Below are 18,540 nucleotides of genomic sequence, written 5' to 3' on the forward strand. Positions count from 1 at the left end.
AGAAAGCTGACATCACAATGCTGTTTTATTATACATTTCTCTGAATAACAGTAATTCTTTGCATGCTGTCATAGCCTTGTTATTTTTGGTCACTCCTCTGGGCCTTCCAAAAAGTATACCTGTAAGGGCTCATGTCCCCTCTGCCACTCCCCAGAGGAGCAAAAATACTGAACTTTTGAAAAAGTGGAAAAATGCTCAAAATGACAATAAGCTGCATAAATTATGAAAGATAAGCCACAGTTCTCTTTGTTCTGTGATGGTATAAGAAATCATTAAGGGCACAAATATATGTTACAATCTAAATGGCTAGCATGCACATAGAGTCTGCTTGAACTAATTTATTAAAGAAATGTGTATAAAACAAGATGCCATTTTCCTCTAAAATTATAACTATGAAACCTCTCTAACACAGAGTGCTGGTGTGAATGTGGTGAGGTGGGTACCCTGTGACACAGTGGAGGGAAGGAGCCCCAGAGGCCAGAGGAGCTGGTCAAGGGTGGAGGGAGAGAAAGGACAGCTGGAGAAGCCAAGGAGAGAGCAAAGAAGAGAAGGGAATGGTGTCAAGGGGGAGAGAAGAGAGTAGAAGGGAACAGCAGAGAAATAAAGGAGGGAGAAGAAGAAAGCAGGGAGCAAGGAGAGTAGGCAGGAGTCAGAATGCAGAGGGGATAGCAGGCCCTTGTACCTGTGTTGATATTCACAGCAAAGGCATCCTCTTGGCCAGGCAGCAGGCGGTCAGTGTCATCCTTGGCCACGATGCCAATGATGTGGTACTCCAGCTTTGGGTTGAGGTCAAGGTCGATGGCAGTGATGTTGGCAATGACAGTGCCTGGCTCTGCTGACTCCAGCACGCTCACTGTCTGGATAGGGTTGAGGAACTCGGGGCGGGAGTCATTGATGTCATCAATCAGGATGGTGACGATGGCTGTGCCCGACAGAGGGACAGTGCCCCGGTCGGTAGCCACCACTGTCAGCCTGTAGGAGTCTTGTTCCTCCCTGTCGATGGTGGCATTGCCAATGCGGATGACCCCAGTGACTGGATGGATAAGAAAGCGGTCCTGAGCCCCAGCTTCTATTCGGTAGACCAGCTCCCCATTGAGGCCGCTGTCCTCATCGGTGGCCATGACTTGAAGCACTGAGAATCCTGGTGGGGAGGATTGGGGAGCAGCTGAGTGTGGTGGCATCTTCCGGGAAGAACACACCGAGATCCCTTTGCTGGTGGACACCCCTCTCACCACAGCTCTGTCAATCAACATTTACCTTTTAAAGGTAAATGTTTCCATAGGAAGAGGAAATGGTATTTGTTTTTGGTTTTTGTTTTGGTACCGGGGATCGAACTCGGGACCTTGCGCTTGCAAGGCAGGGGCTGGAACCACTGAGCTAAATCCCCGGCCCAGGAAATGGTATTTGATTTTACATTTTTTGTTAAACAATATTTTAGAGTTTAACGGGTAATTGGATCTTCTCTTCTGAAATTGCCTTTGGTCTTTGCCCATTTTTCTGTCAATTTATACATATGACTGTATCTAGTGATGATAACTGCTGTTGTTTGGATGAGTGTTTCCAAAAGGGCCATGTATCAAAGGGTCGGTCCTCAGGGTGGTGCCATGTGGGGCTGGCAGAACCTTTAAGAGGTGGGGCCTGGCTGGAAGTGTTCTGGTCACAAGAGCTTGCCCTTGAAGGAGCTCTTGGGACCCTAGCCAGCAGGAAGTGAGTGGCTTGTTCCATGCCATAACGCGCTGCTTCCCCACAGCCCAGAAGCAATGGGGTCAAATGATCATGAACTAAAACCTCCAAAACCATAAGCCAAAAAGAAACCTTTCCTCTTTTTAAGTTGATTGCCTCAAGCATTTTGTTGCAGCAACAGAAAGCTGTCTCACACAATAATTTATGACAAATATCTTTTTCAGTTTGTTGTTTGCTTTCCAGTATTGTTTATAGTTGTTTGAAGTAGATATAAAGAAGTTTTAATTTTTTTGAGGTGCTGGGGATGGAACCCAGAGCCTCAATCATGCTAAACACATGCTATACAACTGAGTTAAAACAGGTCCCAGAGGTTTTAGTTTTTAAGTACAAAAATGCAATTTTTTGAGTTCTTCAGTTTATGTTTGGAACCTTCTTATCTAGAAAACAGATAAACATTCGCCATAGGGCTGGGGATTTAGTTCAGTGGTTCCGCTGCCTACCTCGCAAGCACAAGGTCCCAAGTTCGATCCCCAGTACCAAAAACAAAAACAAAAACAAAAAAACACAAATTGCTGGGCCTACTCTCCTTTGGGACTGGGGATTTGGCTCAGTGGTTCCACCGCCTGCTGTGCAAGCAGAAGGATCCGAGTTCGATCCCCGGCACCAAAAAATAAAAACAAAAAAAACAAAAACAAAACAAAACAAAAAAAACAAAAAAAACCCAGTCACCTAATTTTCTGCTTTCATTTTTTAGCATTTTCTATTCTTGTAGATTTTTTTTAGCATTTTTGAATTTTGCTTTGGTGTCTAATATGGAGTGAGACTCTATCCTAAGTATTAGGTTATATATCAGACTATATGTAGATTATATAATAATAATCTAATCTAATAGATGAGATTAGTTATTTTTGTGCTCACTAAATAGTTCTCCTAATTAGTTGGTTTCTATCATATTCTTTATCTGTATTTTTTTCTAGGCCAGTCTTTTTTTATATAACATGGTTTTAAATATCATAGCTTTGTAATACCTTATGATATCTGGTGAGGGAAATCTGGCTTTATTATACTTATGTTTCAACATTTTCTTATTCTTCTAGGTGATTGTCAGAACCAAATTTACCCCCATCAATTAAATTTTAACTATGATGAAAATCATGTTGACCTGATTTTGATTTTGAAATAAACTTTCCATCTAGGAACATGGTTGGAACTTAAAAAAAAACACAAAAAACCCCAGGACCTTGCTATGTAGTTTGGGCTAGCCTTGAACTCATTATGTAGCCCAGGCTGGCCTCGACCTCATGGTAATCCTCCTGACTTAGCTTTCCAAGTGCTGGTATCATAGGCGTATACCACCACGCCTGGCTTTGGAACGTTCTTAAACATCTTGTCACACACACAATAAACCATGGCTCACAAGGCAGCGGGGGCCAGGGTCACCCAATTCCCACTCCAGTGGTTTCCCTACTCACCTTGCTGCCAGTCTCTCCCCAGAAGTCAGTTCTGTGTCCATCTAGACCTCCAATGACCACTGACCACCATCCACTGCCTGGTGGGTGCTAGGGACCTGACCCTTATTACCTGGCGGGCAGTTCTCCAGCAGGTGGACAGTGAGGGCAGCAGGGCTAAAGGTGGGCCAATTGTCATTGTCGTCCAGGATGGTGACAAGTAGCTGGGCTGTGCCATTGAGCTGCCCAATGTCCTCAGCCAGCAGCAGCAGCTTCACCATGGGGGGTGAGAAGGCCTCCCGGTCAATGATGACACCTGACCTCACAGTCACCACACCTGGCACCCAGTGCCACCAGCCAGGGAGACAAAAAGGAAAAAGATGCAGTGGGGAGATGGTGAGAGCCAGCAGGGCGGAGAGAGACAGGACAGGAGTATGATGGGTTCAGAGAGGAGAGAGGGGCAGAGAATGTAACGCGGTGACTTTCTTCTCTGGGGGTTCAGCCACCCCTACTTTGGGAGGGCCCATGTGTCCCAGTGGCTGTCCTCAGCAGTCCTCCAGAGTTCTGCCTGGGAACAGTGCCCAGGGTGAGGGTTGCCCTTCACATTGACAGGTATCACTCCCTGCTGGCACCGGCCACTGACTCAGCCTCTTGTCCAGGACCATAGCATGTGACCTGGTCTCTGGGGAGCTGTGGACAGGAAGTTGCTCGGGCTACTTCTGACTGACCAGGGCCTAAGCCTATGGCCTGGGCATGGGTTGGGGGCTCTCTACCTCTCCTGTGAGCTGGTGCATCAGTTGGTCCTTTGCATCCTTTCCTAGCTTTCTCCTGGCTCCTCCCACCTCCCTGGGGGCTGCCACATGGGGATGTGAGCTGCGAGGAACAGGACCTCCAGTCCCGAGGAGGAAGCCCTGGATCTAGCAGAAGTGCCTAGTGTACCCCGAGCCGGTCTTGGAGAGCTGGCGTGCTGCAGAGGCCTCACCCGTGCTGTTGTTGATGTCAAAAAGGCCGCTGTGGGTGCCCAGCAGCTGGTAGGTGACCACAGCGTACACGTCCTCATCTGCGTCCATGGCCAGGATGGGGCCATTGACCACTGTGAGGGGGGTCCCTGGGCCAGGAGGAGAAGCATCACCACAGGCCGACTGGCTCCCGCCCACCCCCCTCCCCGGCCCGAGCCGGTGAGCCATGGCTGACGATGGATGAGAGGGGAGGGAGGTGAGGTGGACGGGGTGGGGAGGGCCCCGGTGGGCCTGTGGCAGCCTTGGCAGACTGAACGCAGCTGCCTGGGGAGAGGCCTCAAAGCCCTACTGGGAGAAAACACAGAGTGGTGAGCAAGGCCCCAGGGTGCCGGAGCACGCGTGCTTCCCAGCAGCCTTTGAGGCTGGCCGCTCCCCAGGAGGGGCTGGGGCTCCCTGACATCCTCCCTGCATCACAGCTCCTGGCTGAGTCTGATCCAAGCTTTGGCCACTGGGGGGCATTAAAGGGCAGATCCTGATTAGCACACATGTGTAGGGCAAGGGCTATGCTCGCTAGCTGATCCAGGGCCCCTTGCCCCCATCTCTGATGGCAGGTGCTCCCAGAACCTCCACCCCAGGAAGGGCAGGGCTGTTTTCAGACCATTTTGGCGACCAATGACCATACCCGTCTCTTCCAACCAGAACTGTGTGGCCTCTTTAGTGTCCCCTAAGAGGCCTGGCAGCCCCAGCCCCCCAGTCCTCTGAGCTGCTTCTGTACCCCCTCTGGCACCTTCTGCACCACTGGAATCTGTGTTCAGCTAAGCCATCGGGCACATGGGACAGCCTTGGCACCTGAGGTCCTGGTGGCACCTGGCCGTGGCAGGAGCCCTTAGGCAGGCCCAGCACCCACCTGCGGGAGAGTTCTCCATCACCTCCGCCTGGTAGGTGCCCTCTGTGAAGAGGGGGTGGTTGTCATTCTCGTCCGTAAGAGAGACCACCAGCAAGTCAAAATCCTGTTGGGGCAGGAAGGGAGGCAGGACAGTGGGACTTGAACAGCCATCAAGAACACCACACTGGGGGTCCAGAGATCTGAGCTCAAGCCCCTGCTCTGCTAGCAGCTTACTGGGTGACCCCAGACAAGTTATTCCCCCATATGGGCCTCAATTTTCCATGCCATCAAATGGGGACTTTAACTGGTTTGTGGAGGACTGGTGAAGGTCACAGTATCAAATCACATCCCATTTCCTGGTAAGGGAAGGCTTCGGGCAGGAAAGTAGGTCCTGGTATTCAGACACTAGGGCCTCACAATGAAGTGGAGTTCACTCATAGCATTGCACTTCATGCCTCTCAGTCCACAGGACCTCCCCAGGGCCCAGAGGTGGGGGCCCAGGGTGCAGAGAGTGGGGGACATTCAAGCTGCAAGACCAGTGAGCCCCTCAAGCCTTCCCATCCCACCACTCAGTGCTGCTGCTTCTCAGGATCCCCCAGCCCCTAAGGCATCCACAGAGAAGGGGAATGAGAGCAAGACAGAAAAAGCAGGAGAGAAAAGAAGATAGAAAACCAGAGAAGGGAAGGAAGATGAGGCCACTGAGTGAGAGGCAGGTGGCTTTGATTGCTTCAGGCGAAAGGCTCCTCTGGCTGGACAGATGGGGAAACTGAGGCCTGGAAAGAGCACTGTCTTGGCTGAGCTTTATAGTGAGGAGCAGAGCTGGGATGAACTAGGCCAGGGCTCTCCCCCAGCCTCAGGGCAGAAAGGAGAAGGCTGACCCCAACCCCAAAGGGACTTTTTGTTATGGGACACCCCTGCCTTGAACGAGTTTCTTTGGCTTTGGAAGGCAAACCCAACCCTCTCAGGACCTCGGCTATGGGCTTGGGTGGGTGCAGGCCCATGCACATGATGGGTGTGTGTCTAGGTATCAGTGGTTTTGGGGGAAAAAGCAAACAGCGGCCTTCATGAAGTGCTGCCTGTGTGCCAGGTGTGGTGCTGAGGAGCTAATGCTCCTTCACCCTCTCTGCAGCTTTGGGTAGGTGAGATCTTCATTTTGCAGAAGAGAAGATGGAGGTTAAGAGACATAAGTCTGCCAAAGCCATACACCTGTGGGCAGGTAGAGCTAGGATTGGAAGCCAGCCCCTTGCCCGCTCCAAAGCCTGAGCATCTCAGCCTGGCCCTGCCCCCTTCAGGAAGGGTGATGTGCTCTCTCTGTGGGCCCCCAGGCCCCCTACAACACCCACAGCACCCCCAGCCTCACCCTCCTGGCTATGCGTGGGTTCTCCGGGTTGTCCTTCACGGAAATGGTGAGCTTGTACTCCGGGATCCGCTCGCGGTCCAGGGGCCAGTTCACGGTGACGATCCCTGTCTGTGATGTGCAGGGCTGGTGAGCTGAGCAGCCACCTGGTCCCCATTTTGGGCTCTAACCTACAGATGCCCAACTGACCCATGGGCAGCTTTGGGGGTGGGTGAGTTTCCTCCCCAAGGCACCTAAGAGATGGTCCAGTGGGCCCAATTGAGCAGTAGGCTCTTGCAGGGGAGCCACTGATGCCCAGGACTCACTGCCCCCAGAGGGTGGGCTCTTTGGGGATGCCATGGCGTCAGCAGCCTGTGGACACTCCAAGAGGCCCAGAGAGGACTTCTGGGGTATCTTGGAGCAACCCAAGTGGTCCCAGAGGCACAGGCCCCATCTCTGTATATGACAAGCCCAGGATGGCTCTAGGTGGATACCAGAGAGAACTACACCTATATTAAATACATTTGTGAGAGGCCGCTGATGGGGAGAGGCACTAACAGCCAAACCTACGTGGAGTTTAATCACAGTAACTATGCTTTGGTTGGCCGCAGGAGGGCCCAGGGCCAGTGAACTGATTCAGCTGGAACCAAATGACTGGCTGATTGACCAAGCTGCAGCCCCTTAGGTTGCTCTTTAGTTACTGCTGATGGGTCAGATGGTTGGCAGGAATTCCCAGGCCTGCTGATTGCTAGGGGCTGCCTCTTGTGTGAACTTTTCTGTTTTGTTTTTCTTCACTCAAACTCAACTTGATACAATTGGCCTAAGGAATTTCCCCTTTTAACAGGGCTCATTGGGGAATCCAAGATTCCCTATTCCCTGTCTGCCCAAGGCTTCCTGGTCCCAGTGGAGGAAGAGGAAGCAGGGCTGAGCTGCAGCCATCAAAAGCCTCCTCCTGGGGACAGCCTGGGGTCCCAGTGGCCCCAGTGGCCCTGCTTACTGTGGCATTGATCCGGAAGGCCCGCTCCCAGTTGCCCGAGGTGATGTTGAAAGTAAGGAGGGCGTTGCATCCGCTGTCAGCATCGCTGGCCAGGATGTGGGTGACAAAGCTGGAGACGGGGCTGTTCTCACTGATGGTGATGTTCATGGGCAGGTTCAGCAGCACTGGGTCGTTGTCATTGATGTCCAGCACCCGGATCCCCACCAGCATCTGAGGCCAGGCAGAGGAGGGAGAGGCGGAGAGCCAGGGTAGTGGGCAAGGCCACCGAGGAGGAGGTGGTGGGAGGCGGAGCAGAGGAGCAAAGGGGTAGAGGGAGAGAAAGAAAGAGGAAGATAAAGGTCAAATAAAAGTCTAGAAGATGAGAAAGAGGATGAGGCGGGGAGTGGCAGGGATTCAGGAGGCACAGCACGGGGAGACCTCCAGAGAGGAGCTCGAGAATCCCTCGAAGACCTGGAGCACGACCCAGGGCCTCTCTGGACACAGGGGTGTCAGGGCTTGCAGTGGTCTCTACGGAGAGCACAGGGGCAGTGAGGGCTGCGGACTCACTGTGGAGCTGAGTGGAGGCACCCCCCGGTCACGGGCACAGATGGTCAGGTTGTAGAAGGCGATGGTCTCCCGGTCCAGCTCCATGTCCTTCCGTACCCGCAGCACCCCCTCCACGGGGGAGATCACGAACTCCCCTGGGAGTCACCCGGAGAAGCCGAGTTAGCAGGGACAGCCAGGGAAGCTGGGCAGCCCAGCCTCTCCCCTTCTCTAGCCAGCCTTCTTGCCAGCTGGGGGCAGCAGGCATTGGTGGGCAGGTCCTCCAGTGCCCCCAGCTTCAGTTCCTCATGGGCAGCGGGGAGGGAGGGAAACAGGAGGCCTCAGGCGCTGGTGCTCCTGCCCCAACGCATCTGTGATTCCAGGCCAATCAGTGTCCTGCTCCAGCCTGTGCAGGCCCAAGAGTGACCCAGCTGAGATGGCGACACTGAAAAGCACGAGCCCTTTCTATACAAGCACACTCTTTCTAACCAGCACGGATTAACGAAGGTATCAGGTGCTTCATAAGTTTCCATCTCACCCTGATGCTATGGCTTTTGAAAAAGGACCCACAGGAAGGGCAAAGCTACCACCAAGGAATGCTCTGCTCATGATGACCTCATGGGCACCAGGTGGGCAGGGTGAGGAGCCCTCCACTCTGCCCCGCACAGAGCCACAGGTGGGCACAGAGAGGGTTGTCCAGGGCTGTGGTGACCCTGACTTCCATCCTCTGAGGTCTCTGAGCCCCCTGCCTGATCCCCAGCTCAGCACTCATCTTGGCTGGGCTGAGGGCCAAACATCAGTGTGTAGGACTCCGGAATCTATCCAGTCCCTCATGTCCTTTGGAAAATAAAGCGGGTGTCGAGGGAAGGGCAGCCATTTGTCTACACTTCACAGCAAGGTAATGACTGATCCAGGCTTCTAACCCCGGGCTCTGGGTCTCTGCCCACTGCACCCCCCCGCCCGGGACTAGTGGGCTTTCCCAACAGCACCCTGAGAGCTGACCAGGCAGGAGGTGTGTGTGGGGGGCGGAGGGGAAGAAAGCGAGAGCCTGCAAGATAGACAGAATAGCAAGTGGAGAGAGCAAGCCAGGTGTGGCGGTGCATCCCCACAATCCCTACACTCTGGAAGGCTGAGGCAGGAGGATCAAAAGTTCAAGCTCCCCCCCTCATAAAAAAGCAGCTTAGGCAACTTAATGACTTAATGATACTCTGTCTCAATAAACAAACAAACAAACAAATGGGGTGGGAGTTGGAGCTAGGGGTGCAGCTCAGTGCAAAGGCCCTGGGTTCAATCCCCAGAGGGGGGGAAAAAGGTGGAGAGAGCATGAGGAAAGGGGGTCATCTCTGTATTCCCTCTCGAAGTGAAATGGGGAGAAAGTTACTTCCTTCACCTTCCCTCTTGACACCGGGAACACTCAGAGTGGGGTACTGACTTGCTCACTGGCACACAACACACAGAGGCTGGGCAAAGACAGAGGCTCAAGCAAACTAACGCTTTTGTCTGCTTGCCTCTTGCATCCCACTGTCCCCACCCCCACTCCTGCCACTCTCCTGGCAAGGATGGCCCCTACTGCTCCGCTGCAGCTGGGATTTCCCACAGCCCTTCAGTCCTTCAGCACCCCTGGCCCCACGTGCCCCTCCCTGCCTGGAAGGGAGGAAGCTGCTCCCTCAGGATTTCCTGAGCCCCTGATGCTCCAAGAACTCCAAAGGACCGGGGATTCCCTTTCTAGGGGTTTCCCAGCCCTGTTCAGGCCCTGGCCTTTTGCTGGCAGATGGCTTCCTGCCCTCTCTCCAGAGCCATGGGGTGCCCCTCATGCTCAGGGGAGCAGGCCTGTGGGACTGGGCTTGGGCTAGACCTGTACAATCTTGGCTCCAAGACCTGGGAAGCAGGCAGGCCAAAGGTCCCCGCTCTGCAGATTACCCTCAGCAGCGAGTGTGCTGAGGCCAGGACTCCTGGGCCTCCACACCTGGAGATGGGAGGTAGGAGCCTGGGTGTCCTGACTGGTCCTGGGCCTGGCCTTGATGCTCCCATCTGGAAAATGGCTGAGATGCTTCCGTGGGGCCTCTGGAACAGTGGGGGCACCTCATGAACCCACAGGCTGTAAGGCCAGGTGGAGAAAACCCTGACTTGCTGGACTCTAAAACTGTGGATCCTGGTAGGAAACCACTCTTTCAGAAACACAAAGAACTTCATTTTTCTGTTTTTGGACTCATTTTCTTTCTTTTTTCTCTTTCCTCTTTCTTCTTCACTGATTTATTGGAGTCTGGGGAATCTGCCTTTGTCCTTTATTCTTTTTCTTTTTTCCCTTATTTTTTTATTCTCCATATTATTTCTTTTTTTCTACTCTTTAAAAAAAATCTATCTCTGGGCCGGGGATTTAGCTCAGTGGTGCCGCCGCCTGACCCGCAAGTGCAAGGACCTGAGTTCAATCCCCAGTACAAAAAAAAAACAAAAACAAAACTATTTCTGGTCGGGGTTTTTTTTGGGGGGGGCCTATCTTTATCTAATTCTTTAAAAAAGAATTTATTGGTATAGTTTATTGGTACAGTTTAGATATACACAATGATAATATTCATCATAGGGAATTTGTATCTTATATGGTATATCTTCTTTTTGTCGCTCTTTATCTAATTCTATAAATATTCTTCCACTCTTTTTTTTGGTACTGGGAATCAAACTCAGGACCTTGTGCTTTCCAGGCAGGCACAGTGCCACTGAGCTAAGCCCCCAGCCTCTCCACTCCTTAGTCAGATCCTTTGTCTTACCTTTCTCTCCTCCTTCTCATTTACCATTGTTAAATTTTTCAAATTTTTCTTTTTGCATTCTCCCATTCCTAACCCCCCATATCTTGATAGTGTAATCATTAAATTTATTAATTTTTACATCATTGTTATTACTGTTGAATTCTTTTCTATCATTAATGGAGGTATAGTTACCGAATTTAGTAGATATTTATTATATGTCCATATCTGGATTGTCTTAGGATTTATACCAAATAGATTTATTTTCTAAGGTTAAGGGTTGTAGATTATTGGTCATTATGGCATATCAATATCCAGTTTGTCTTGGATGACATTGCTGTTGCTGATGTACTTGATCTTTCCAAGGTTACACAGTTGTTGCTATTGCAGTAATAGGTTTTCTCTGTATGCCAATATCTGGATTACCTCTGTGATAGTAGCAATACGGCAGTTTATTTCCAGAGAACTGGGTGCTGGCCCAACTACATTGTATCCTCCCCTCCTGAATCTTGGGACAGAGGCAAAGGACTACAGTTAGCCAAACCCTGAGTGCATTACTGAAAAGCAGACGAACTAAAGAGCTCTCCTTATTAGCAGCAAAGTCTTTCCACTAAAAGTGACTGCTAACCTAAGCACAAAACACACAAACAAAAAACAATAGAAATATGAGAAGACAAGTCAAGAAAATACCTCCCAAACTCCAACTCTCCTAAAGTCAATCCATGGACATCGAGGGGAAGGAAAGCAAAAGCCACATAGCTGAGTTACACAAGAGGATAACAGATAAAAACCAGATCAAGAAAGTGCTCAGTAGGCTCACAGAAGATAAAATTAGATAATGAAGGTAATAAAATGATCAAGGATGTCACAGAAGGCACTAATAAAAAGCTAAGCTGAGCTAGACAAAAGACAAAAAAAGAATGACCAGTTTAGCAAAGAATTTGAGTCAATGGAAATGTTCCAAATAGAAATCCAGGAGATTAAAAATTATATTAAAAGAATGAGCAGGAGAAGAGACCAATGTGAAGACAACAGCATCAGAATTACAAGCTATGGATGCTTTCAAAGACCAATTACTCAGAAATAACAAGAGAACATGAAAAATGGATTGCACAGCTGCTAGATGACACAAAGAAGACTAAGAATAATTGGAATAAGTGAAAAATGAGCAGATAGCACAAAGGGTATAAACAAACTGTTAATAGAAAAAAATAGAGAACTTTCCAAATATTGGGAAAGAATTAAACATACAGATAAATGTGGCATATAGAACCCCAAAAAGTCACTACTAAAAGAGAACCTTTACATGTCACATTATTGTCAAAGTCCCAGAAGTTCAACACAAGGATAGAATCTTTAAGCTGTTAGAGAAAAGCAACAGATAAGCTCATTAAAGTTACAGCAAATTTCTCAACACAATCCTTAAAGGCCAGGAAAGCTTGGTGTGAAGCGTTTCAACAGCCCACCCCCCATCACAACTTCCAACCCAGACTGAAATATCCTGCAAAACTTTCAAAACTGATGGAGAGGCAGGCGTGGTAGTTAATGCCTGTTATCCCAGGACTCAGGAGTCTGAGGCAGGAGAACTGCTGTGAGTTCGAGGACAGCCTGGGCTACATAGTGAGTTCAAGGCCGGGCTGAACTACATAGTTCTACCCTGTTTCAAAAAACAGAAAAACAAACAAACAAACCCAAACAAACAAAAAAAGACTGATGGAGAAATAAGGTATTTTCAAGAGCAACTCACGAAATTCATGACCACCAAACCAGCACTACAAAAAGTTCTCAAGGATATCCTAGAAAGAGACAATGAAGCCAACAATGCCAAAAAGTTTAATAGAATGAATACATCAAGCCGCGTGAGCAGTTAAGCAGAAGGAGGGAAAATATAAGGAAATCAGCAACCAGAAAATAATGTAATGACAGAAATAAATGAATACCTTTCAGTAATAACTCTCAATGTGAATGGTTTTAATTCCCCAATCAAAAGATACAGATTGGCAGAATGGATCAAGAAACAAACCCCAATGATATTCAGTATACAAGAAACATTTAATCTGAAAAATACAGATTAAAAATCAAAGAATGGAAAACAATATTTCATGCAATAGGAACCTGGAAAAAAGCAAGAGTAGCTATCCTAATTTCAGACATAGTGGATTTCAGGCCAAAACTGTTAAGAGGCAAAGAAGTTCACTGCATATTGGTTAAGGGAACATTCAACAGGAAGGGATAACAATTATAAACATATATGCACCAAACACCAGCACACCCAATTTCATAAAACAAACAATATTGGACACACAAAAAAATCATATAAACACCAACACAATTATATTGGGGGACCTTAACACCCCACAGTCACAAATAGTTCAATTAGAAAAAAGTCAAAGAAATATCAGAGTTGAACTAAAGCTTCAAACAAATGGACTTAATAGATATCTACAGAGTGTTCTATCCAATAACAGAATACACATTCTTCTCAGAACTACATGGGACTTTCTCCAAAATAGACCACATGTTAGCCCAAACAGTATGCTGAGGTAAATGCAAAACAATTGAAATTATCCCATGCATATTGTCAGAAATCAATGGCAAAAATTGAAATTGCACATACACATGGAAATTAAACAATACCTTCTTGAATAATCAATGGGCCACAGAAGAAATCAAGGAAGAAATTAGACCATTCCTATAATCAAATGATAATGCCAGTACAGCATACTGAAACCTATGGAACACAACAAAAGCAGTCCTAAGAGTGAAGTTTATAGCTGTGAATGCCCATACCAGAAAAAGAGAAAATTCAAATAAATAATCTAATGATGCACCTCAAGGCATTAGAAGAACAAGAATAATCCAAATATAAAGCTAGTATAAGGAAGGAAGTTATAAAGAATAGATGCAAAATTAATGAAATTGAGACTATAAAAGACATTACAAAGAATCATTGAATTGAAGAGCTGGTTCTTTGAAAGAATAAACAAAATAGACAAACCCCTAGCTAATCTTAACAAAAAAAGTAAAGACACAAATCAACACAATTAAAATGAAAAAGGCAAAATCACAGTAGACTGCCAAAATTCAGAAGATTATTAATAACTACTTTGGGAAACTGTACTCTAATAAAATGGAGAATTCGGAAGAAATGAATAGATTCCTAAATACATGTGAACTACCAAAGCTGAACCAAGAAGATATAAATATACTAAATAATCCAGTATCAGTCAATGATATTGAAGAAGCAATAAACTACCAACTAAGGAAAGCCCAGGTCCCATTGGATTCACCAGCACATTCTTAAGTACTTTAGGGAAGTTCTAATGCCAAATACTCCTTAAACTCTTTAGTGAAATTGATTTAAGAGAAGGAGTGCTCCCCAAGTCATTCCTGGAAGCTAGCAGTACCCTGACTCCAAAACCAGACAAGGACAAAATCAAAAAAGAGACCTGCAGGCCAATCTCTTTAATGAAAATAAACAGAAAAATGTTTAACTAGATCTGGCAAACAAAATGCAACAAATCATAAAAAAGATCATACATCATAACCAAATAGGCCTCATCTTAGGGATGCAGGAATGACTCAACATACACAAATCAATAATTGCAATACTCCACATAAACAGAAGGACAAAAATCATATGATTGTCTTAATTGATGCAGAAAAAAATTTTGACAAAACCCAACATCCATTCATGGCCAAAATCCTGAAAAAAAAGTATAGAAGGACCTTATCTCAATTTGATAAAAAGTCTTTTATGACAAACCAATGGCCAACATCATGTTAAATGGGGAGAAGGTGAAAGCTTTCCCTCTAAAATCAAGAACAAGAAAGGATGTTCATTATCACCACTGCTGCTCAACATAGTTCTTGAGATATTAGCCAGAGCAGTCAGACAAGAGAAAGAAATAAAAGGGATACATATAGGAAAGGAAGTCATATTATCATTATTTTCAGATGACATGATTCTCTATGTAGAAGACCTAAAAATTTCCATTAAAAGTCCTAGATTTAATAATGAAATTCAGGAATGTAGCAGACTACAAAGTCAACACACAAAAATCAACATTCCCATACACCAATAATAAACTCACGGAGAAAGAAATTAGGGAAATGATATCTTTCACAATAGCATTAAAATAAATACTTAAGAATTAACCTGACCAAGGAAGTGAAAGACCTCTACAATGAAAACTACAGTATTCTGAAAAAGGAATCAAAGAGGGCATCAGAAAATGGAAAGCTATCTCCTGTTTCTGGATAGGTAGAATCAGTATAGTCAAAATGGCCATAGCTCTAAAACTGATATATAGACTTAATGCAACTCCAAGCAAAATACCAATAGCACTTCTCACAGAACTAGAGAAAACAATCCAAAAATTCATATGGAACCAGAGGAGCCCTAGAATAGCAAAAGCAAGCCTGGGCAACAAGAGTAAGGTGGGAGGCATCACAATCCTGGACTTCAAGTTACACTACAAAGCTACAGTGATAAAACAGCATGGTATTGGCAACAAAACAAAGCAAAATAAAACACAAACATGTGGACCAATGGAATGGAATAGAGAATACAGAAATAAAAACAACTCCAGGCACATTCAGCTACCCGATCTTTTCTTTCTTTCTTTTTTTTTTTTTCAGTACCTCAGATCAAACTCAGGACCTTAGGCTTTTGAGGCAGGCATGGTGCCACTGAGCTAAATCCCTGGTCCAGATATCAGGTCTTTGACACATGCCAAAAACTTATGCTGGTGGAAAGTTAGTCTCTTTTTTTTGGTATTGGGGATCAAACTCAGGACCTTGGGCTTGTGAGGCAGGAGCAGTGCCACTGAGCTAAATCCCCAGTCCAAAGTTAGCCTCTTAAACAAATGGTTCTAGGAAAACTGGCTATCCCATGCAGAAGATTGAATTTACATATGTACTGTTCCCAACTATGCTTTGAGCACATGTCTCCTCTGCAGCGACTGCAAGGACCTAGTCATCCCCAGTGTCCCCCACCATGGGAGGCCCTCCAGGCTCGGGCTGCTGGGTGGGAAGGTGGTGACCTGGGCTATCTGTTCTTCTGATTGGCCGTGGCTAACCCAGCTCTTCATAGAAAACAGTCCTGATGTGCAGCCACTATTATTCAAGTTTCAACAGGGCTCCAGAGTGGAAGGAGAGGTGAGGCAGTGTCCGGACCTGTGCCTGGGCCTGGGTTTATCACTTCTGAGTGTTTGGGAATCCGGAAGTGATTTTGGCGGTAGGAGCTCCAACCTGGGTCTGCCTAGGAAACCTCCCGGGCCTCTCCTTCCTTCCAGAGACCCTGCCCTCCCCAGAGCTCTGGATTCCTAAGGCTGATCCCGATCAGCCAGGGGGTTTTCAAGTTGGAGCACAGCTTGGACAACTTAGTAAGGCTCTGTCTCAAGATTAAATAAAAAAGGGCTGGGGCTGCAGCTCAGTGGGTAGAGCACTTACCTAACATAACTGAGACCGGGTCCCCACCATGACAAATATTTCCATGCTGACAGCTCCCATATACTGTACTTTCTCTAGCCCAGACCTCTCTCTTGCACTCCCAGCATAAAAACAACCCCTAGGGTCGGGGATTTAGCTCAGTGGTTCCGCCACCTGCCGTGCAAGCGCAAGGACCCAAGTTCGATCCCCGATCCCCGGTACGAAAACAAAACAAAACAAAACAAAAACAACCCCTGCATGACATGATGAGCCTTTTCCTGCCCCACCCGTTCCAGCCAAGTCCTCTTCATATATATTTATTTCTTTTGTAGCCTTGGGGATGGAACCCAGATCCTTGTGCACACTAGGCAAGTGCTCCACCACTGCACTACACCCTAGCCCTTTTCAAAAGTTTTTAAACTCTTGAGACCAGGTCTCACTAAGTTGCCCAGGCTGGCCAAGTTTTCTCAGTGGCTTCATCTCACCACCTCTCTGATCTTGTCTCTTCCTCCTCATCCCTTTGCTCGCCTTCATGCCAGCCTCAGGGTCCCTTTGCCCCTCCGTGAACACACTAGGCACACTCCAACCCCAAGGCCTTTGCACGTGCTACTCTCTGTCTGGGACGCCCTTCCCTGGAAGTCCACTTCTCGTCTCCTTGGACAGGCCTTCTGGGAGCACCCAGTCTAGAATCACTGCCTTCCCCCGGCATGCCTCATCTTCTAGCTTGATTTTCTTTTTCTCCATAGCACTTAGCATCTCCTAGAATACTTAGTCACCTCTGAATCAGTTAGTTCATTGCTTGTGTCCTCCAGCTGAAACTCACCTTCTTCAGGGAGGGATTTGTGTCTGTTCTATGTCATCAGCACCTGGCACATGGTCAGCACATGGTAGATAATACATAGTCACTGAAATTCAGGATGTTTGACAAAGACCTGGATTTCTGGATTTCATTTATTTTCTTAAATATCTATTTATTTATGATTTTTGAGATGGAGTCTTATATATAGTTTAGGCTGGCCTTGAACTCACTGTGTAGCTGGCCTCAAACTTGCAGTGATCCTCCTGCCTCGGCCTCCTGAGTGCTGGGATTATAAGTGTACCCACCATGCCCATTTTGCCCCCTCCCCAGGCATTTTCTATCAGATTCTCTCTCTCTTTTTTTTTCTCACTATAGGGAATCAAACTTTCATTCAGGATCTTGCACCTGCCAGGCAGGCGTGGCGCCACTGAGCTAGCACATTCTCAAAGGGGCCCCTGACCCTCTGTTCCCAGCCCTGTGAAGAAGGGGTGGGAGAAGATGATTCCTACCATCTTGTGGGTGGGGAAACTGAGGTCCGGAGGAGGCAAGATCACACAGTGCGGCTCTGGATCACACAGTGCCCACAGCCGCCCTCCTCCCCTGGCTCCCGGGTGGGTGGCAAGAGGCCTCTGAGTCCTGCCTGCCCGCCCGCTCCAGCGCAGCCCCACTCACCCAGAGGGTCGCCGGACACCACGCTGTACTCCACCTGCCCGTTGGGGCCTGAATCCCGGTCGTGGGCCAGGAAGGTCCACACTCGGGGCCCTGGCTGGCCCTCAGTGACATCAAACGGTCCCTCGTAGTCCCGGGGGAAGGTAGGCACATTGTCATTGATGTCATTCACATTCACCAGCACCTGAGGTGGTGGAGAAGCTCTGCTGGGGCCTCTTCCCAGCCAGGGTGTGGCGGGCTCAGCCCACACAACCTCAGCCACTATACTCGTGAGTGTGGCCTTGTGCAGCTGATTCGTGGGTGGTCATGGATGTGGGGGGCATTTTATCGACGCATGTGGATGAGTTGCTCTCAAGGTTTTCTTTCATTTTTTTTCAGATGGGGTCTCACTATGTAGTTCAGACTGGCCTCAAACATGTGGCAGTCCTCCTGCCTCTGCCTCCCAAGTGCTGGGATTACAGGTGTGTGCCACCAACCCCACAATGCCTGGGGATCCCTCTTTCACAGTTGAAGAAACTGAAGCTGAGAGAGGTTATACAACTTGGCCAGGTTCACACAGGTAGGGAGTGAAAGGTAAGGGATTTGAACTCCTGTTCATTTGCTCAGAGTTCATGCTTTTCCCATGAAGGGGAAGAGAGGAAGGTAGGTGTTTTCATCGGTCTGATTAGATACAGCCACACAGAGAGGTTCAGTGGCCTCTTCCAAGTCACCCAGCAAGTTTAGGTGGGCTGCTGGGCCAAGGACAGACCTCCTGGATAGAGGCATTTCCCCCCGAATGTGCTTTCCTTCACTCCTGCCCCCACTGGAGTTTCCCGGGTTCCGTCCCACTGCTCTGCACACTGGGGCTGTGCCCCACTCACCGTGGTGGTCGAGGTGAGGCGGTGGGACACGATGGGGCACTGGTCTGTGGCGGTGACCATCAGGGTGTAGCGGCCATGGCTGATCTCGTAGTCCAGCTCCTTGGCAGCACTGATGATGCCCTGGGGGACACAGAGGGGACATGGGTGGAGCAGTGGGTCTAGGGCACCCTCTGACCAACCCAGGAGGTCAAGGCCTGGATGCCCTGG

General features: G+C 48.2%; 1 protein-coding gene across 8 annotated transcripts in view; it reads right to left on the reverse strand.

Moving 5' to 3' along the window:
• Positions 1-18,540, reverse strand: part of Cdh23 (cadherin related 23) — a 369,425-nt gene that overhangs the window by 17,537 nt on the left and 333,348 nt on the right. For all 8 annotated transcript variants that reach the window (XR_015440528.1, XR_015440529.1, XM_087185444.1 and 5 more), the window contains exons 38-46: positions 18,334-18,453; positions 17,477-17,657; positions 7,856-7,989; positions 7,310-7,519; positions 6,337-6,444; positions 4,998-5,100; positions 4,114-4,239; positions 3,265-3,468; positions 683-1,141 (exon numbers count right to left, since the gene is read on the reverse strand). Coding sequence is in view for 6 of the 8 variants with exons in the window: in XM_087185444.1 (XP_087041570.1) it covers positions 683-1,141; positions 3,265-3,468; positions 4,114-4,239; positions 4,998-5,100; positions 6,337-6,444; positions 7,310-7,519; positions 7,856-7,989; positions 17,477-17,657; positions 18,334-18,453 (1,645 nt within the window). In the remaining 2 variants the exon portion in view is untranslated. The remainder of the gene's footprint in view (positions 1-682; positions 1,142-3,264; positions 3,469-4,113; positions 4,240-4,997; positions 5,101-6,336; positions 6,445-7,309; positions 7,520-7,855; positions 7,990-17,476; positions 17,658-18,333; positions 18,454-18,540) is intronic.

This window comes from Heterocephalus glaber, unplaced genomic scaffold (assembly GCF_053883595.1).
Source record: "Heterocephalus glaber isolate CG9 unplaced genomic scaffold, H.glaber_assembly_v1.0 deba00001497, whole genome shotgun sequence".
Taxonomy (NCBI): domain Eukaryota; kingdom Metazoa; phylum Chordata; class Mammalia; order Rodentia; family Bathyergidae; genus Heterocephalus; species Heterocephalus glaber.